This window comes from Fukomys damarensis, unplaced genomic scaffold (genome assembly GCF_012274545.1).
Source record: "Fukomys damarensis isolate Sample0158 unplaced genomic scaffold, DMR_v1.0_HiC HiC_scaffold_25, whole genome shotgun sequence".
In the NCBI taxonomy this organism is placed as follows: domain Eukaryota; kingdom Metazoa; phylum Chordata; class Mammalia; order Rodentia; family Bathyergidae; genus Fukomys; species Fukomys damarensis.
The window spans coordinates 23,734,946-23,756,163 of record NW_022900937.1 but is presented as its reverse complement, the minus strand read 5'-3'; the positions used below and the strand labels follow the sequence as shown (position 1 = coordinate 23,756,163).

At 45.9% G+C, this 21,218-nt stretch overlaps 1 protein-coding gene and 1 pseudogene across 3 annotated transcripts in view; both read left to right on the top strand.

The window, feature by feature from the left end:
- Window positions 1–21,218, top strand: part of Edc3 (enhancer of mRNA decapping 3) — a 47,201-nt gene that overhangs the window by 21,881 nt on the left and 4,102 nt on the right. For all 3 annotated transcript variants that reach the window (XM_010626661.3, XM_010626666.3, XM_010626670.3), the window contains exons 4-5: window positions 7,753–8,088; window positions 19,884–20,037. In XM_010626661.3, the coding sequence (XP_010624963.1) occupies window positions 7,753–8,088; window positions 19,884–20,037 (490 nt within the window). The remainder of the gene's footprint in view (window positions 1–7,752; window positions 8,089–19,883; window positions 20,038–21,218) is intronic.
- Window positions 714–1,898, top strand: LOC104864661 (annotated as a pseudogene).

Genomic DNA, 21,218 nt, shown 5'->3' with positions numbered 1-21,218 from the left:
AGTCCTGTGATTCTATGTCCCTCCCCTTGCTCAGGATGAGGAGCCACTATGGCCTATTAGAGGCAGTAGTGCCTGTGGCAGCATTGGTCTTTGCAGTGGCAGCAACAGCGTCGGACTCTTCAGCGTAAACCCAACCCTTGGAATTGGAAGGTTAAAAAAAATGTCTGGGAAGCAGTTTGTCTTTTCCACTGGAAATGCTTTACTTTCCAGTGGCTAAATGCCTGCTCACTTAATACAGAGTGGACACTTTGAGCTGAGTTAGTCAAGTACTAAGTCAGCTTAATTCATCTAGGACTTCCTAACATTTGTGTTAAAATATGAGTAAAGGAGGGAACGGGGATTTGGCTCAGTGGTTCCGCCACCTGCCTTGCAAGTGCAAGGGCCAGAGTTCAAACCCCGGTACCAAAAAAAATATATATATATGAGTAAAGGAGCATTTCTGCTTTGCCTGCCCACAGATAGTCCTGTGATTCTATGTCCCTCCCCTTGCTCAGGATGAGGAGCCACTATGGCCTATTAGAGGCAGTAGTGCCTGTGGCAGCATTGGTCTTTGCAGTGGCAGCAACAGCGTCGGACTCTTCAGCGTAAACCCTCAGTGACTTAAGCCATGGTGCTTTTCACAGCATCCAGCAGCAGTGTTGCTGTCACTGACAATGACATCTTCGAATTAAGAGTATTCCTCCATTGCAGCAAAGACCCGCAACATAGCTGAGATGAGCTTCCTGAGCAGCAAGGTGTTGGCAGGGGGTGGGGGATGGCAGCTTGATTATTCTCCTTTCACCAGTCGAGTTTGGGCACTAGCTGACTTCCTGGAGGTGGCCAAGCACTTCAAAGCTCATGAGTTTTCGAGCAACAAGACCAAGGTGGGTTCCTCCAATTGGCTGGCTGTAGATGAGTTAGTTGGTTTGCCTCTCTAACCAGCAAGGAGGATGCTTTCTCTGAAACAGATTGGATGTTGCAGAAAATGGATCTGAAGGAGTTTGATTTGGATGCCCTTTTGAACGTAGATGACCTTGTAACCATACTAGATGAGCTTTTGGCCATGTTAGATGACGCATAGAGTCTCTTCACACCCCTAGTCCAGGAGACTAATAAGGAGCCTCTGCAGGCAGTGAACCCAATTGGCCATCTTCCAGAAAGTTAATCAAGAACTGACCAGGTTGCCCCTTTCACCTCCTTGCAACCTCTTCCCCTTTCCTGTGGGGTTCTGTCCTCTACTCCCGGTCATTCCTTTAGTTAGAACCAGGAAGTGAAGTGGATGTCTCTGAAGGAGATAAGAAATCCGACTCTATTGCTTATATTACCTTGATTCCTCAGTGTGTAAAGGAGGAAGATGCCCCCTCACATAATGACAGTGGCACCTGTATGAGCCATGAGTCCTACCCTGGTTTTCCCAGCACAGCCCCTTTCCCTCCAGGGGCTCTCCAAATAGCCTGTTATTGCCAGGAGTCCCTTGTGGTTCTTCCTATCCCAAGCCCCTGGAGAGATGATCCCCCGGGAGAGAAGATGGTAGCAGCTAAAGTTAAGGGTGAGAAACTGGATAAGAAACTGAAAAAAAAAAAAAAGTGGAGTAAAGCAAGACAGGAGCCACCAGGTACCACCAGAAGAAGCAAGTAGAGCAAGAGGCTCTTACTTGCGAGTGTAAAGAGCTAGAAAAGAAAAATGAGGCTCTGAAAGAGAAGTCAGATTCTCTGGCCAAAGAGATTGAGTATCTGCAAGATTTGGTAGAAGAGATCCACATGGGGCTGGGGATTTAGCTCAGTGGTGCTGCCGCTTGCCTTGCAAGCACAAAGACCCGAGTTCAATCCCTGGTACCAAAAATAAATAAATAAATAAATAAATAAATAAATAAATAAAGAGAGATCCACAAAGCAAGGAGGAAGAAAAGGGTGCCTTAGGGTAGTCAGGAATGCTGTGTGCTTGTACATAGGTATCTTGCACTGAAGGCTGTGTTGTAATAAATTATTTTGTAGTAAACTTTTAAAAAATGAGAAAAGTAAAGAATGTGACAAAACAATGTCTTCATCTGCTCTTGATTTCTTTTATATTATCTTGCTGTTTTGTGATGTCAGTATTTCCTCTTGAAAATGTTTTTCACTCTTGCTTTATGAGTGTTAGGAACGTTGCTGGCCCTCAGTGTATAGATTCCCAGCAAATGAATAAAGATCGTACATGCAGAAGAACACAGAAAAATACCTGAAACTTTCTAAAGGCACAGCTTGGGAGTTTGGCTACAAGTAATATTTGTAGATTCCTGCAGCAGGGTCAAAAGTAGTGCCCAGTGCCCATCATCCTTAGGGCAGATTTAAGGCCTGTGGCCTATAGTGAGCTTGTGGTATTTACAGGAGGATACTTGTCGATGTGCTGAGAAAGAGCTTTGCAGCCAGCTGTGGTCATTTTCTTTGCTTTTCTACTTTGTATTCTGTAGTTCTTCATGTGGCATGATACAAAGCAGGTGCTATTGCTCAGCCTTTTTTTTTCAAACTGAGCAACAAGTGTTGTTTCTACCTTGTACTCTCTTCCTCTAAACACTTCCAGACCCTTTCCTGTGTTACTAGCATAGTGTTTGCTAGCACTAAACGCAGGTAGTTAGAGAAGCAAGTGATGATTTTGTATAAAGCTGATGTCAGCACCAGGATAACTGGCCTGCTGAGTGGGTCTTTGGAGTCTTGTTCTTTTCTGTTTCCTACAACTGTTTGTTCCTGTTGGCTCATTTTTAGTGAGGTTTGTATTTTCCCCCCTCTGAGCTTTATTCCTGATCTTTTGCTTGGTTTCAGGAGCCTGGGGTTTCATCTAAATGGGAATGTTTCCCATTTTGCTGCTTTTACATTACCTCTGACCTCATAGATCAATCGCTTATCTTCATCTGTCCTGTGATGCTTCCAGGATGGCTCATTGTCTGCTTGTGTTGGACATGACTGAACTTTCTTCCTCTGAAACCCTTGCCTCACACTCCCTCTGAATCATTGTCAGCAGCTTCATCTCACTGCTTTCTCAGTCACACAACAACAGCTTGGCATCATTTTTGTTGGCTTACTGAACTTTTCACATTACTCTCCATTTGCCCTTTATTTTATAAATTATTTTTTAGACCCTTAACTTTCATTTCTTTTTGTTCTGTTTTGCTTTGACTTTTTTTTTTTTTTTTTTTTTTTTTTTTTTTTTGGTACTGGGGATTGAACTCAGGTCCTTGTGCTTGTGAGGCAGGCGCCGGAACCACTGAGCCAAATCACTGGCCCTTGCTTTGATTTCTTAATTCAGTAGAGATTTGTGTACTTACTGAGAGACCAAACAGTAAATACATTGTGTGACAAGGCTCTCACCCTCTATTGACTTACAAGCTCCTTCTGGGGTTAGAGCAGGAGCGCAGGTGAACTACAGAGCCAGGAAGGTCCCATAAAGTGAGCACTAGGTCACTGGTGTCTACACTGTCACTAGGAGTCAAGCAGAAGTGCTTTCTCAGCAGGAATAATCAAAAGCAGTGTGTTGGGCTGAGGCTGTGGCAGTGAAAATGAGAACAGTAAGGATGATCTAGATGTTGTACTTCAACATGGTATAATTTAAATTGCTGTAGCCATAAAGAGTAAGATACTTGAAGAACTTGAGAAGGTGATCCTAAGAAAGAAAGCATGATATATTTTGCCCATGAACTCCTTTTACAACTGTCTGTGCTAAGTGCTTTTTATCTTTGCTTTGCATGCTCATTTTCTAGATACAACCCTCTCTGTGTGTTCTTTTGACTGCCTGCATCTGTCAGAGCAGCATAATTTCCCTATTCCTGCATATGTGGAAGGAATGCAGAATTTGGAATCTGACAAAGTCCAGTTCCTAGTTCAGACATCTAATAGCTGTGTAAATTGGAGCAGGGTGCTTAACCTCCTACTCTTTGTTTCCACATTTGTAGGATGGTAAATTTATTTATTTTTATTTTTTGTCTTTTTTGAGACAAGGTCCTGCTGTGTAGTCCAGGCTGGCCTTGAACGCATAGCTATCCATTTGCCTCCGCCTCCCAAGTGCTGCGATTACCATCATGCACCAGGACACCTGGCCTAGAATGGTAAATTTACTTGGATTATTTAGAAGATAAACATGATGGATGCCAGACACACAGGTTCAGCAGGATGACAAATGGTGGAAATTTTTAGTATCTTTTTCTTTAAGCTAGTAGATGACTGTGGACCACAATAAGCATTATAATGAACATCTTGAAGCATTGTACTGCTTCTAATTTTAGAATATTATAAAAAGTAGTTGCAGGGCATAGTGGTGCCCGCCTTTAATCCCAGCACTCTGGAGGCTGAGACAGGAGGATCGCTGTGAGTTCGAGACCAGCCTGGGCTACATAGAGAGTTCCAGGTCAGTCTCAACTGCATAGTGAGACCCTGTCTCAAAAACCAAACAAACAAACAAAAAGTAGTCTTAGTGAGAAAGCTCATGATACATGTTAAAGTGCTAGATTGATTGTACATGATGCTCCGGACATGAATGGAAGACTACTCAGTATTTTAAATAACAAAGAAATCGTTCCAGTAAGCCCAGAGATCACTTCCTGGTCTTCTGGTACAAGTGGGGCTCAGTCTTCTCCAACTCTCTTTTTGTGTGTGTGTGTGTGTGTGTGTGTGTGACTGTCCTTAAACTGCTGTCAGTGAATGTAGCAGTTCTGTGTGTCTCATCCAGACATGACACTTTGCAGCAAACAGAAGAGGCTGTCTCTTCCAGTGTATCATCTCTAGTAGGCTTTCTTATCCTCAGCCTTGTTGATGGGTGAGGCAGATCATTTTATTTGTTATGGGAAAATGTCTGTGTTTCAGGATGTTTCTAGTAGATGCCAATAGCATTCTAACCTCCACCAGTTGTAACAACTAAAAATGTCCGCACATACTGTCATTACAGGAATTTGAAATACAGGAGTTTGGAGGCAAAGGAGACCTTTATCAGGGGAGGAGCAGTCCGTGATAAGGCAGTCAGGAAGCAGCAAAACAAAGCCTGCCTTTCCGTTTTATCCCACTCAGGCTACCAGTCTTTTGGGAGGTGCTACCTCTACCCCTGGTGGGGCTTCTATCTTTAGTAAATCCATTCTGCCACACCCAGACCTATGCCAGTTCCAATCAGTGGGCTAATTTAATACCATACACCCTTAATCCCAGTATCACACAGTCTAGATCCAGCCAGGTCTGAAAAGCCCCACCTGTGAGCATGTGAGACTTTGGGGACACATTTAGATAAAAGGCATAATAGTCATCTTTATAGATCAGATTACATTACTTTTTGAAAGCCCTTATTCTGGCCAAAGGAGGCCTATAAAGAATTCTTTTGTTCAGATGTGATTGCCACAGCATTATCCTTAACACACAGTTTCTTTTTTTGTTATTTTTATTAGTATATATTTGTGATACATAGAGATTACATTTAGCTTTTGATCCATATACATATAGCTTTTTTTTTTTTTTTTTTGAGACAGGGTCTCACTATAGTTGAAACTGACCTGGAACTCACTAAGTAGTCCAGGCTGGTCTCGAACTCGCAGTGCTCCTCCTGCCTCAGCCTCCCGAGTGCTGTGATTACAGGTGTGTGCCACCACACCCCTCTACATATAGCATCTTGATCATTTTTACTTCCTCTCCCTCCCCTCTTCTTCCTTCCCCAAGGGGGAGTTAGATGGTAAGTTTTATGTTAGTGTGAGTCGGTGTCACATATCAGTGCTTCAGTCATCAGTGGACCAATGTGTATGATGGTGGTCCCGTAAGATTGCCTGGTGACCTTGGTTCCCTTTTAGTTTGTATAAGTAGTCTATGATATTTGCACAAGTTGAAATCACCATTAACACATTTCTTAGAGTGTATCCCCATCATTAAATGATGCATGATGGTATTTTACAGTTTAAAAAAATGATGTAAATCCAGTTGCATGGAGAAACTTTGTGGAACATCACATTTTCTTGATATGTCTCAAATATGGACAGTGATTAGCCGGCATGAAACCTCAGAAAGGCATAAGTTTCCATACCATGTTAAATCCATAATGTTTAATTCCTCATAGTTTAGAGAAAATAGAATACTCAGTGTTGTCCTTCTGCATTGCAGTGGGTCATCTGTGTATGTCCCTAGGGAGGATGCCTGCTGGAGAGAGACCCTTGGTCTGGTGCTTATTTCCTTGTGGTTAGTTTGATTGAATATTGAGGAAGTGCACAGATAATCCTAAAGCTGTAGTTTTCCTTTACTTATGTGTATTGTTAATGGTATGCTAATTACCCTGACCTTGTGCTTTCATGACTATTATTTCCTATGCAGATCTGCTTTCTCATTCATATTTCTGTGGCATTTTATATCACCTATTTTCATGAGTGGATCCCATTGTATTTTCAGTGTTTACATCGATATTTCTTCTCCCTCATTATTGAGCAATGTGGCTTGGTTATGTACTGTGTTCCTGGCACCTGGCTGTGCCATATAGCACTCTCTCACTAAATGCTTTTGTAAGTGATTGAAAATAGAACTCAGACCAAACTTTGTCTAGTAGTCCATAATCCAGTGTAAATGGTATCTCCACTAGTCTCTCCTCTTCATAATTTTGGTCATAATTTTTTTAATGTAATTTTGGTTTTTTCTGGAGACCTAAATCATGTCTTCAATGCCAGTAGTCTTTTTCCGTATGAATATTTGGCATAAGGAGGACATGAATATTAGTTGCATTTGCATCATATACTTCTTCCAGAATAATTATTGTAATTGATGTTGCAGTGTTGATGGATTTGTTAAATATTAACTGCCTAGAAACCCTACTGGGGATGCCACAGCACTTCTCTGGAACAAATGGTTTGGAGGTTTCTCTGGGTCATTCTGCCTTGGCTGCTAGGGCAGTTGTTGACTGACATACAGTAGCCACATAATCTCAGAAACGGAGTGGCTGGCTGCTCTGGGGTTGATGTGCATCTTTGTTTGGTCTCTGCAAGATCAGCTCAATATTTATTCAGTCTTTGATGGTTCAGGAATTGCATACTGAGAAGAGAGAATTCTGAGAAAGGAAATCATATTAACCAAAAGGTCTAAAACAGCTTTGTAAGTCCAAATACTAATTTATAGTGGTAGATGCGTATTGCTCAAGAGCTTCAATCTCTTGTCTAAACCAGTGAAGACCCTCCTGATGGGGCCTAGCCTCAATTTAAAAACAGAATATTGCTTGCTGAGTAAACAATCAAGTAAGCACTCTTTTGCTACCATTGTCCTGTGAGCTAGCTACATATTCCTAGGGACCTGGCTGGGCCTTTTATTTAGGGGAAGGAAACATTTTTCTCTTAAATGTCTGCAGGACCTTCAGACTCAAGCCACCTTGGCCTATGGGAAGAGGCAGCTGTTCTTGCCCTTCTACGTCTTTTCTGATGGTAACTTGTCAAAAAAGCTTATCATCGGGCTGGGGATTTAGCTCAGTGATGCCATGCCTGCCTAGCAAGTGCAAGATCCTGAGTTTGATCCCCATTACAAAAAAAACAAAACCAAGAAAAAAGCTTGTTATTGCTGGATTCCTATAGAGGCAGAATGGATTATGGAGGATTGTTTATTTCATATTCGTTAATGAGGGAATTGGATAATACTATTTGAATTCTGTCATTCCACACGAGATCCATTATAGTTTGGAGCTTTCTGTTCCCTCTGATTCCTGTTACACTCCACAAAGGGCTAATGTTTAGCCTTTTCCACTTCCACCGAGTGCTTTCTTTGGACATACTGACTACAGTCCCTCTTTTTTCTCTAGGGTCATCTAGTAGCAGGCACCCAAATCAGGCAACTCCAAAAAAAAGTGGTTTAAAAAATGGCCAAATGAAGAACAAAGATGACGAGTGCTTTGGGGATGACATCGAGGAGATGCCAGACACTGATTTTGATTTTGAAGGAAACCTGGCCCTTTTTGACAAGGCAGCTGTGTTTGAGGAGATTGATACCTATGAGAGGAGAACCGGTACCCGTTCTCGGGGCCTCCCAAATGAAAGACCTGCTCGGTACCGCCATGATGAGAACATTCTGGAGTCGGAGCCCATTGTCTACCGACGGATCACAGTGCCGCATAGCTTGAGCAAGGAGTTCTATACAGGTGAGTGGCACCTCGTCCCATGGACTGCTCTGCTCATCTGTTAGGTTTGAGATACAAAGACCCAGTCTGAGTCAGAATCTTGTCCTAGGAATTAACTTGAGTGGCTGGGTTGTTGGTACAGTGTTAACTGTGTCTTGGGGACGCAGCCACTATAGATAGCACTATGGAGGGGCAGTTTCTTTATGTGTCCATTTATACCCTGGACTTGGCAGCTGCTGTTTATTTGGTATGTTGTGATTAACAGTTCAAGGCCAAGAACTGAATATCTAGATTCAGAGAGTCTTCCCTGATACTGCCTGTATATTTCACCAAAAATTGCTTTCTGTTTTACTGGTTATTTACTGGAGCAAAGTATAGTTGAAGTTGGATGATTGACACCACTGGCTAAAATTAAGAGTTTCAGTGAATTATATTTTCTTGCTGTGCACTCCTTATCCCTTGCCAGCCCTGGTCATTGTGAATTTAGCTAGTACAATTTTCACATAAAGTAGTGCCTTGGCAGTTATGTAGGCCACTTTTCATACCTCAGTGAGTTTTAAGCTGCTTTTCTAAGCATTTTCTTCAAACATACAGCCTGTGAAGCAGCTGTAGCAAAAGTGGTCCACCTCATTCCTGTCCCATCTTTTTCCGCAAAACCACATTATTAACTGGGCTTCTTGGAAAACGGTTTACAGACATTTATACTGAGCGATCCTAAGAGCTAATGGCGAAATTATAATCATTAGTAAGTAGAGGAGAGTATATTTTGATTTTGGTTTGAAGGGGAAATAAATCTTTTTTTGGGTTTTATTTTGTTTTTAAGACAAGGTCTCACTATGTAGATCAGGCTTGTCTTGAACTCATTGTGTAGCCCAGGCTGGCTTTGCACTCATGGCAGTCTTCCTGGCTCAGCCTCCAGAGTGCTGGAATTGCAGGTGTGTGCCACCACATCAGAGGGAAGGTAAATTTTGAATGATTGTAGTTGGTAGAGAGTGAGTTAGAGTAGATGGTGTAATTGCATCTAAAGGGGAATCAAATGGCTTTTAGTAGACAGCATAGGGCTCTGTTGTTTTGAATGAGTTTAGAACTTTGCTTGTGGATGCTTTCTTTGTGAAAACTAGACTAGGAAAAACTATGAAATTATTCCATGGATGATTTCTTTCACTAGAGGACTCTGGTGGGCATGCCTCTTTAATAAGGACATTTCCTTAAGTGACAGTGTGACTGTGAACTCTGTCAGTTTTGACCACCTGTGTAAGGACAAACAACCTCCTTCAGAATCAGGCTTAGTTAGATCAGTAGGTCCTAAGCTTTTCAAAGGCAGTTACTGTCCATTAGGTACACCATTCCTGGACCCACCACTGTCCCCTGCTGACCTCATCCTCATCTATCCCTCAGTTGTAAAGGAAGGTGCTCCTGCTGGTAGCTGTCTGCATCTGTAGTATATGTGGTACTGCCAGGGTTGCTGAATTACGCAGTTTGTGATTTCCTGAAGATATGTACACTTCAAGAATTCCCTAACTTGGGAAAATTGTCATTTGCCTCGGAGTGAAGTGGCTAAAAGGGTGAGAATAACAGAATCAAGGATATTTCTCAGTTGTAAGAGCCTGAGAAAACATTTGCTAAAGTAGATGAAAGAAGAGGTGAAAACTTCTAATTATTACACTTCACCTGCCCAACTTGATCTTCATATCTCTTGTTTTTCATGGTGGAAGCAAAAGTTTCTCTTCATATGAAACTATTTACTAAAATTACTACCAGTAAACATACTACAAACCACTCACATGCTCTTGGTCCTTGGTCAGCAGCACAGGTGTGGCATCTTGTGGGCTAGTGACCAGTGGCATTCAGCTGGCACCTGACTGTGGGGACAAGCAACCCTGCATTGTTGGGTTTTCTTGCTGACAAGGAATGGAAATACAGCCCTTTTGCCAAGCAGGGTCTTGATGAAAATAGAGCAAGTGGCAGTTATGTTCCTGGCAGCTTCTCTACAGCTGATTCCCTATTTGCTCCATTTCCAAGTCTCAGACCTCAAGCACAACTACCAAGCAACCCTTTCCTTTTTAGATTTACTATTCAAATGTTTGAGTCCGAGTAAAGCAGCGTATCTGACTATTTAGAAAAACAGTCTGTAGTGTTAGGTTGCTTGGTCACCTAGTGCAGTTTTTTCTTAACAGACAAGGACATGAGACCCAGAGAGGGGTGTGTCTCCTTTTTCTCTTCTGAATGCAGGTAAACTGAGGTGGAAAGAATATAATATAAAAGGACAGAGCAAGGCCAGGGGCTTAGCTCAGTGGTTCCACTGCCTGCCTTGCAAGGGCAAGGTCCCGAGTTCAGTCCCTGGTCCCCCCTGCCCTCCAAAAAAGGACAGCAGTTTAATGATGATATAGACCATCTTTTCTCTCTCTCTGCTCTTGCTCCAAGATGGACCACTGTGGATCAGCAGTTTCCAGGAGCAGCTGGACAGCTCTTGGGGCTGTCCTGGAATACTAACTACTTTGTTTTCTCCTAATCCCCAGAGTAGCAAAAGCACATCTCTTGTCACCCATTGGTGGGCAGCTGTTAGGGTAATCATATTGATTCCATGCTGGGGGTGTCAGCAGTTTCTAAGCCTTTGTCCAGTAATTGCTCAAGCTTTCCTTGGCCATATTCTCTGTCAGCCGTGGCGGTGGTGATGGGACTGTGTTCTAATGGGCCTATTGATTGGGAAAACACATTCAGGAAGAAACTAAATTTAGTTCTTCAACCCAAATCTATTTTCTCAGAAAGCCCTTTAGTCCTTTGGCAGGGGTGCTGTCTCCAGGCATTCCTCTAGCTAGGGCCTGCCCTGTAAAATTAGGTGTCCAGCAGTCACCCCCTGAATTGACCAGGATCTCTCTGGATCCAGACTTGTATTTTTAAATTCTTGGAAATAGGCTCTGTGTACATGTGCAGACTCAAGCACCTAAGTTACTGTGGTCTAAATATAAAGGGCTTGGCACATGTGAGTGTTGTGTGTTCAGTGATGAGAGGTCCCCAAAGAACACAGCTTGAGAGAGTGGTAATGCTTCAGGGCAGAATATGCCCCACTATCATGGTATTCTAGAAGGCATACTTAACCACACTATGTTTATTATGTGGAAATCACTCTGAGGCCAACCTCGCCTGCCTGTCATTAAATGTAATAGGTAATGGAAAGATGGCCTAAATACCCACAGTCCAGCCACTCAGTGCCCAGGTGTGGAGAGGCTGGATCAGGATGGATGCCTTGGAGCATGGGCAGGTTTCACTGCCAGAGGGGAAGAGGAGGGTATTGCTGGGTAGCTTTGTGGGAGGTTGGTCACTAGTGGGTTTGGCCAAGGGTGTAATTTGTGTGGACCAGAGCACAGAGGGCCTCCTGTGCCAGTGCTGTTCTTGTCCTCCAGCCATGGGGAACACATGAAGGGTTTGAGTGGGAACATTACCTGACCTTAGGAAGACCAGTCTCATGCTAGGATTCGGGCTAAAAGAGGGGAGTCCCCACATAGGTGACATGACTGACACAATGGTTTTCGGTGGCTGACGGGGAAGGGGAACAGATGTGAGAAGTGATGAGCACTCAGCAGGCTGTGTCCGTTGGAAATGGGTGAACGGTGGTTGTGTGAGCAGGAAGATTCCGAGGCAATGAGTTTGTGTGGCAGGAAGAATGGCAGTGAGGTTCCAGCTGTCGTTATAGTGTGTGGTTTTGTTTTTATTTATTTTTTTTTTAAATAGGGTCTTGCTCTATAGTCCAGGTTGGCCTTGAACTTGGATTTCTTCCTGCTTCAGCCTCCCAGCTGCTGGGATTACAAGCGTGTGGGTTTGTAGAGGACGAAGTTGGGAGTATTTGGTGATTATGTTTTTCTTCTGCAGTGTTTTGTGGCTGAGCCCAGAAGAAACAGATACATAATAGAATTGCCATACTGGGATAGAGAGGTGAAAAGCTTCAGCAAGGAGATCTCTGTAGAGTCTGGGACTTGAGAGTTAGGGGGCCACAGGAAGCCTGCTGAGCCTGCCTAGTTCCCCATAAAGTGAGGTAGATGAGAGCATCGAACAGTAGCTAGCACAGGGCCCAGTTTAAAATGGTTACTAAACACGTGACTGCACATTTGAATTGTGAAGCTCCTCCTGTAAGGCTGTTTGAAAGCATCAGCATTTACAGGATACCCACTTGTGTCCTAGATACTATATACTCAACCACTGGGAGCCCTGTTCTCATTGCAGAGGCCTTGAAGTGTGAGGCAGACACGCTTTCAAACCTTCAAACCAGATAGGTAGCTGTGAGGGGCAGGTGGGGCCCTTGTTCGGCAGCAGCAGCAAACAGCCAGCACTCAAGCAACATTCTGAGCCCTTTATGTGCTCCTGTCAGTCTTCATGTCATTTCTTCGAGGAGGGATTGTTGGGTCTGTTGTGCTCTCTCCCTTTCGCTGAATCTCAGTGTTCACTAAACTTTTTTTACCCTGTACTGAGCATTTAACCTAGAAACTTCACTCTGAACTATATCCCTAGCCTTTTTAAATATATTTTGAGAGAGGGTTAAGTTGCTCAGGCAGGACTCAAACTTCGAATCCTCCTGCCTCAGCCTCCCAGACTGTTGGGATTGCAGGTGTGCACCATCATAGCCAGCTGCACTAAACCTTAAACTTGTGACTTCAGAGTCATTTGAGTTCTGTGTTCTGTGGGGTTTGGTAAATTCTGTGTTGACAAGTGCTTCTCTCAGACTATTTATGAACCTCCATTTGTGTCCCACTCTGTTGGACTCTAGTCCTCAAGTACAGTACAGAGAAATGCAAATGGGAGGCGCTGCTGGCTCTGGTGCAGCTGTCTTATCCTCTGTGCAGAGGACGACTCATTCTGATGGCGATTCCATGCTGTCTGCTGGCACCTGGGAGGCTCCAGCCTCAGTCTGAGTGCAGTGCTCCAGGCTGGGCTTCACTGCCTCTCTCAAGGGGAGCAACTGCTGAAGCCACTGGTGGTAGTTCCTGCTGCTTCGTAGCTCTACTCTTCTCCCTTTGCCTAGTGAAGTATTTAAGCCTCAGTGGCGACTGCTCCCGCACTCAGGACAAGTCTGGCAGTTGTCCTTCCTGACTGGCATTCTATTCTGCTTCTGAGTCCTGGCTACTTTCTTCCATTTCTTGTCAGCTGGCATCCCTCACAAACTTTCTAATGCTTAGGTGAATTTTTGTTGTTGTTGTTTTAGGCAGAGTCTTGCTATGTAGTGCAGGCTGGCCCTGAACTCACTGCATAGCCTGGGCTGACCTCAAACTCTCGGTTGTCCTCGTGCCTCAGCCTCCCAAGTTCTGGGATACAGGTGTGCACCACCACACCCAGTCTAGGTGGGTGATTGTTTTTTTTTAATCCCTACTATTTAGGAAACTATTCTGCTTTTGTGAGCTTGAGTTGCATGTGTGTGTGTGCACGTGCATGTGTGTATTCAGAGTCACTTCAGGAAGAAAGCAATTGGAAGTGGCTACTGGCAGCCAGGCCTAGTGGTGCAGGCCTGTAATCCGAGAGCTACTCAGGAGGCTGAGGTGGGAGGATCGTGAGTTCGAGACCCCATCTCAAAAAAAAAAAAAAAAAAAAAAAAAAAAAAAAAAAAAAAAAAAAAAAAACAACAACAAAAAAAAAAAAAATGAAGAGGCCACTGAAGCATTTCAGTCCACAGGCAAGGAGGCTTCCCTCAGCAGCTGTGGTGCTCTGAAAAGACTACTTGCTGAGTGTCAGGTGTCAGCGGCAGTGGTGACGGTTGTTATTTCCTTGCCACCTTGGGCCCATAGGATCCCTATTGTGATGTCCCTGCACACCCCAACCCCAGCTCATTCACTTGGCCTCTGCTTGCAGGGCAGAGCAGGTGCTGCAAGGAGGGCACTTTTGTAAGAAGTCCAGTTGAGTCTAGGAGGTGTTTTGGACCAGGACATGTGGGCTGTGCTGTGTCTCAGCTTCTCGCTGAGCATTGCTAATGATCCTGGCGTTGGACATTGCGTCTCTGCAGGCAGACTGACAGCCACCTGATTAGTTTGGGGAACCTGGAGAGTGCATGAACTCTGTCCATTTGGCTTGAAAATCTTTGGAATTTCTGGGCCTGTGCAATCAGGCAGATGGCTATGAGAGGCCTGAAGGGCTCGGTTGTGGTAGTTGGCAATCTACCTGGGCTTTAGATCAGCCGGTAATGTTAAGAAAGGTATCTTAGCTGCGCTCTGACCCCAAGAAGGAACCTTGTGCTTCCTGTAAGCATTCTGCTGGAGAAGTCCTCACAGCAACTTGTTGCCAAGAGTTAACCTCTCACTATAAAGATCTACAACAGTGATGGTAAACCTTCTAGAGACTGAGTGCCCAGGCTGCAACCCAAAATCCACTTATTTATACCAGAATACCCATGCTGCAATTAAACCTGAATACTGAGTTTAGAAAAAACAGCTCATACAACTTGTGACATCGCAAAGGGCTCTGCATGCTCACTGTGGCACCCATGCCATAGGTTTGTCACCACTGATTTAGAATCTTGTACCTTGTCTTCTGACCTTAGTTTTTCTTTTGGATCTGGCTATGTAGTAGTTCAGGCTGAACTTGAATTCACTATGTGGTCTAGGCTGGTCTTGAACTTATAGTGATCCTCCTGCCTCAGCCTACCAAGTGCTGGAATTACAGGATGAGGTTATAGTCTGGGATTACAGGCATGGGCTACCTTGCCCAGTTTGACCTTAAGTTTGTTTTTTTTTTGGTACCGGGGATCGAACTCAGGGCCTTGCGTTTGTAAAATAGGCAGTGGAACTGCTGAGCCAAATGCTGGCCCTGACCTTAAGTTTTTGATACGATCCTCCTGCCTCAGCCTACCAAGTGCTGGAATTACAGGATGAGGTTATAGTCTGAGGATTACAGGCATGGGCTACCTTGCCCAGTTTGACCTTAAGTTTGGTTTTTTTTTGGTACCGGGGATCGAACTCAGGGCCTCGCGTTTGTAAAATAGGCAGTGGAACTGCTGAGCCAAATGCTGGCCCTGACCTTAAGTTTTTGATAAAGCTATTAGTTGTTTATTCAGAAACTGCAGTAGTCTCTGCTCATGTACTTGTTTGTTAATATATGCCTCTTTGCCATTTCAATGCCAGAGGAGCTAGCTAGAGTGATTTCAGAGACTATTGTCTTCTTGCATCCAGAGCAGAGTTGTGAATCTTGCTCCTGGGGTCCCCATTTCTTCCTTACAGTCACCATTCTTTAAATGATCAGCATGAAATTTTGCAGCCACCTGGCCTTCTTCCTTCTAAGATATTCAGGCCTGGAGCAGATGCAGGAAGGCATTTTTCTTAATTTACTAATGGACAGTGTGGACTCCTGTAGCAACCCTGGCAGGAAGCTTTCCTTTACCCTCAGTGGTGTTTGTTCTGGTCCAGTGTCTGCTTCTTTGAAGATTTCCCTTGAAGTTTCATGACCTTCTAGTTTTTTGTGCTACTTCATAGGTTCCTGTGTCCCTTAAATCAGCCACTTCTTTTTGGATAAAAATTTACATGCAACAACTTGGCTGTATTTTGGTGGCGAGGGGGTAACTACTGGAGATTGAAGCCAGGGCCTTAGCACTGAGCTGCATTCCATTTCCTTTCATTTTGAGACAGGGTCTTGCTATGTAGTTCAGCCTGGCTTTGAACTCACTATGTAGTGCAGGCTAGCCTTGAGCTCACAAAGATCCTCCTGTCTCAGCTTCCCAAGCTGGGATTACAGGCATATGCCACCACAACCACCTCTTGCAGTTGTTTTTTTTTTAAATAGGTTCATTTATTTTGGGGAGAGAGTAATTTTTTTATTTTTTATTCTTTGGTACTGGGGATTGAATGCTTGCGAGGCAGGAGGTGGAACCACTGAGCTAAATCTCCGCCCACCCCCCCTATTATAGATTCTTTACCCTAGAGTCTGAAGCTTATTCTCTGCAGCTTTGGCCTGAAGGAATGAGGTCCAGTGTGAACGGGGCTAGTGATTTTTATAGCTGGAGATGGAAGGGTGGACATGAGCCAGAGATAATTTTCCCACAGGTGCCTTGGGTGCCAGCTGGGCCCTTACCCATTCTCTAAGGCTGACCCCAGGTCTGCTGTGCAGGTTTCCTTCCCACTCACCCATTGGTTCAACACATGCTTAGTGGCCTCTGACCTGGACACCGTCTCCAAGCACTGTGCTAACTCCACAGGCACAATGGAGAGTAAGGAGAACACTGTAACTGCTTACATGAGCTTATAGTTTATCAAGCCAGAGAGGCCAGAAAGTAGAACATCATCACATGTATGTGTGTGAAATTAATGAAGAGAAGAAAGTGTGCTGAAACTGAGGATGGGAGCCAGCCCTGCGTGGGGCTAGCATAGGAGAGGACAGGGAGCCAGGAGCTCTAGGAGTATTTAGGCACTGGAGAGGGAAGGCAGCCAAGATGACTGGGGTCTGTGGAGATTGCAAGCATGAAAGTAAAAACATAGTAAGTAGACTGAACCAGGTCACAGGAGGCCTCAGGGCCAGCATGGAGTGTGTGGGGGCTGCACTTAGGCTCCTGGTAACAGATCCGCCTTTCAGAGAAGCACTGGACAGCGAATCATATTTTGTGGCAGTTTTAATTGAGATCTGCAGGGGCTGTCTTTGCATGGCTTGTCTGGGGGCGGTTTGTACCCAGAGGAATCAGTGTGATACTAGCACCCATAGGGCTGGAGATTTAGCTCAGTGGTTCTGCCACCTGCCTCACAAGTGCAAGGTCCAGAGTTCGATCCCTGGTACAAAAAGAAAAAACACAACACAAAACAAAACAGCACCCACTTGGTGGCTGCCACAGAATGCAGTCAGGAGCCACTGAGCCAGTGGAATTCTGTGCCTTGCAGTGGGCTCTGTCCTCATGGATGAGCCCCGAAACAAATGCTTCCCACTGCATAACATGCCTGTGTGTTCATTGTGTGTGCTCTTGAGAGGTCTCGTTCTGAGCATCTTGTTACCCAGCAGCAAGGCTGGGTGGATGTGGAGTAGAGGGACAGCTTGGACACAGACCCCAGGATGTCTTGGGTGGGGAGTGCTACAGAGGATGCATGTGGCTTGTGCCAGGACCAGCAGTGCAGCAGGGACGCGACCAGGGCCAGCTGCAGCAGGCATGTCTTCTGGAGGGAGCCGTGTGGGAAGGAGGCATCTTTCTGGCCGCACTTTGTGTGCTCAAGCAGTGTTCCCAGTGCCCTAGGTTAACCCGGTCCTGAGGAGAGCACGGCGTGTCACCAGCTGGTTATAATTATATCTCCCTGTTCTCCCAGCAGCTGTAAAGTACATATTACTCTCCAGGGAAACCTTACCAGTGGCCTTCACTGCTGAGAAGCCTGAACAATAAAGAGCTGCCTTCCAACCCAAACATCATTAGACTTTGTAGGCTTTGCCACTGTTCAGGCTCTGACAGAGCTATTGTGTGTACTTACACGCGATGTTTTGGCTCCCTTCCTCTGGAGTTTAGTTTACTTCCTGTGCCTCTTTCTGATAAGCCATCCACCTAGTTGGACTTGGTGTGTAAGTGTCCAAAGGAGCATTGTGTGGGGCCTGCCTGTTCTTTTAGAAAAGTGGAGTCCTAGACCCTCCTACTGCCAAGCTGAGCAGCAAGGGCTCTGGGCCATGACTTTAGAAGAATATTGCAGTTTGTTAGCAGCCCAGTGCCTGCCCCCTGCCCCATGCTGGGGAGGAGGTGAAAGGGCTTCATTTTCCCCCCATGGCATCCAGCCAGCCAGAGTGCAGTGAGGTTTCTCTCTCCAAGACCTGGAGTTTGTAGCCTTAAGTTAGGCTAGAGGGGAAGTTAGCAGAAACAGCACTGTCTGGTCCCAGTGAGCCAGAGAGCAGGGGGGCTGCCTGTGCCTAGGCCCAGGAAGCAAGCTTTCCCTGTGGGTAGGAGGCCAAGCCTCACTGCTCTGACCACTCAAACCCAGCAGAAAGAGCTGTGATAAAGAGGGAATGCAGAAACAGGGAAAGCACAGCTCTCCCTTGCGTGACTTCACAGCTGAAGAGCATGTTTGAAGTTGGGCAGGTGTGTGACTTGTCTGACAGGTTTGGGGCTGTTAGTGACTTAGGACTCATGAACATTCAGTCAGCTTTTACACACTGCTATCAAGGCCTCCTATTTAGTTCTGAAAATATTGCATGTCTGAAGCAAGCCATAAAAATGGCAGTGTTTTTTGGAGGGTTATTGGAGGTCGAACTCAGGACCTTGTGCTTGTTTTAATAAGTTGTTGACACACAAGGTCAAGCTGTAGCCTTGAGCATCTTGACACCTGGGGCATCAGCAACTGACATTTCAGAGAGCAGTGGGAGAAGAGACTCCATGCTCCTATTGATGCTGTTCGTTGCTTTGGCCCCAAACGGAAGTAGATGTGGGCAGGTGGAAATGCTCAGCCAACAGGATGGTGTGTTCTGGCACATTCTCATTTTGTATTACTGTCTTCACAAAGACACAGGCCTGGGTGCTGGAGGATTGGTCTGTCCTTGTCTTCCTAGTGCTGAAACATGCTGCATCCCTTGCACTGTGCAGTGCTCCCAGAGATGCAAGGGACTGCACAGCTAGCTCATAGACGCATTGTTGTACGTGACCTGTGAGTGAGGCAGGTTCTCCTCTGTGGGGCTTGGAACAATGGGACAGTGATGAATGTGCCTAAAACTTCACTGTGGAATTGGCCCATTTGAGAATAGCACTTTTGATGATGAACACTCACCTGGGTGGATCAGAGCAGCCAGAGCAAGTGGCAGAAGCATTCAGAGATCAGTGTAGCAGAGGACAGAAGACCTAACAATCATCTGACCCCACTAGATCGAAGCAGGCCCGTGCATTCTCACAAGGTCTTTTCCAAAGAAGCTGTGCATCATCCCATCAGGTAGCAGAGCTGTGGGTCTCTTGACGGGGTCTGCTCCCCAGGGCTGGCTCAGAGGTTTTGACATTTGCAAGATGACATTGGCATCCTGGAGAGGCTTGGCTGTTCAGGAAGAGCTGCCAGTGCAGTTGTAGCACCGAGTTTTCTGTTTTTCTCCTGTCTTGCATTTCCGGAGGTGGCCCTGCATTGTCCCCACTGTGCTGGAACTGAGGCACACAGCAAGGATGTGGTCTTCCTTAGTACACCAGCTGCTGTCTAGTGCTTCTCCTACTGTGCTTCAGTGACAGGCCCTCCGCTGCCTTTGTAGAGTTGTGCTGATGGATAAAAACTGTTGGAGTTTTCTCAGATTAAAGCAAATCATAGGTTACTTGCCCCATGTTTTTTCCCTGTGCCATGTTGGGTCACACTCATTCCGAATCATCTGAGAAAACAAGTTGCTGGTTGAACTTGTTTAGCAGAGTAAGGGGTGAGTGGTAGAAAGAAGCCAGAGGAAATGGGAATAGAGGAACAGCACAAGGCTTCCTGCCTTGAAATTGAAAGAAAACAAGGTGGGGATTGGAGGGTCCCCTAGTGTCTGCCCCACTTCTGAGAAAGATGGGGGGGCCTGCTGGTAAGGACAGCATTGTCCCTGATGTTGGGAAAGTGTGTTCTCTTAATGGAATGGACAGGTTGCTATCACGTGCTGGTAGCACCAAACTCATCCCAGTGGATTCGGCCTTTGTGGTTTGAAGCTAAACTGTTTGGGAAAGCTAAGTTTGTCCTGCTCTGTGGTGATCTGACATAAGCTGTTCCTCAGCTCCCTGTCTGCTCCTTGAGCTCTGGGGGCTGCAGAGCATCTCAGTTTCTGAAGAGGGAGAGGGTGGACTGGTGAGGGTCAGTCTTGGAGGTGGAGTAACACCCATTTGTGAACCTGGTTTCCCCAGTCACTCTCCCCTTCTTTCTTCCCTTCCTTTGGAATGGCAGACTCTGGCCTGGTGGTCCCAAGTGTTTCCTATGAGCTGCATAAAAAGCTATTGTCTGTGGCAGAGAGGCATGGGCTGACCCTGGAGCGGAGACTAGAGATGACAGGTGTGTGTGCCAGTCAGATGGCGTTGACTCTCCTCGGAGGACCCAACAGGTAAGTGCCTCGAGATGCGGGGTTGGGTGGGGGTGGGGGTGAAGGTACCTGGTTACCCCACAGTGCCTTCTGCATGCTGCCAGGTGTCTTTGCTTCTCTGACAGCTGTTGAAAGTCCTCACTGTCCTCCTCCCTTCCTTTCTGATGGTGGCTGTCTTGAGGCTCCTGCTAACTCAGAGGCCTGCCTTCTAGAAGCCTTCAGGGCCTGGCCTGGGGACTTGCTGTTCATTGCCAGTGTCTAGGATGTTATTCAGCCCTGAGCATCACCCCTGAGAACCTCTAGAGCCCCACCTGGTTAGCTGCCATTGGAGCTGGGTCTTGGTGCCTTCCCACCTTCCCTTTGGCCCATTTGCTTTATATATTATGATACCATAATAAATACTGAATACTTTTGTTACCAAGTATCAGATTGTACTCAGCACTGGAGTTACAAAGAGCAAAGGACTTCTGCCTGCCAGGGGTCCGGGAGCTCTCCAGGGAGGACAGTGCTAGGTGGAGGCAGGCACATTCCCAGAAATCTTAGGCTGGGCTTGGGTGGAGGCATCTCCTGCTTTTGATGCAGTCTTGGTGCAGTGAGCTTGGTCCAGGTGGACATGAGGTTTCCCTCCAATCCCCCATTGCTACCCAGGAGGAGGAGTGGCTGTTCTTCCTGTCCTTTTGGGCCCACTTCTGGCTCTGCTGGATCCCAGGCAGCTCCTGCAAGCAGGTGATCTCTGAAGGAGATCTGCCTGGGATACCATCCACAGTGGGCTCCTTTGGGCATCGGGTGCCAGTGAAGGGCTTTCACCCGGCTTCTGGAGAACTGAACAGGGGTCATTTGAGCCCAGGAGTTCAACACCAACCTGGGCAGCCTTGTCTAAAAAGCAAAACACACCCAGGAACAGCAGTTTGGGGACTAAAGCCAGGTCACATTCCTCCCTAACTGGCCTCTGGGGGCTGGCTGACCTGTGCCCCTCTTCTCAGTCTAAGCTGTCAGGTCCACCCTGTCCTTTGCCATGACCACTGGCCTGGCTTGAAGAGTTCCACTGCAGTCCTGAAGCTTGACACATGCTGGCTGCCTTGCAGCTCTGCACAGTGTTTTTACAGTGGAACTTACTATACTCTCTGTAGCATCATCTTAGAGATTGCAGCCCAGGTTGAGATGCATATGTGGAAGCTCAGGGAGCTGCAGGGCTGCCTGGT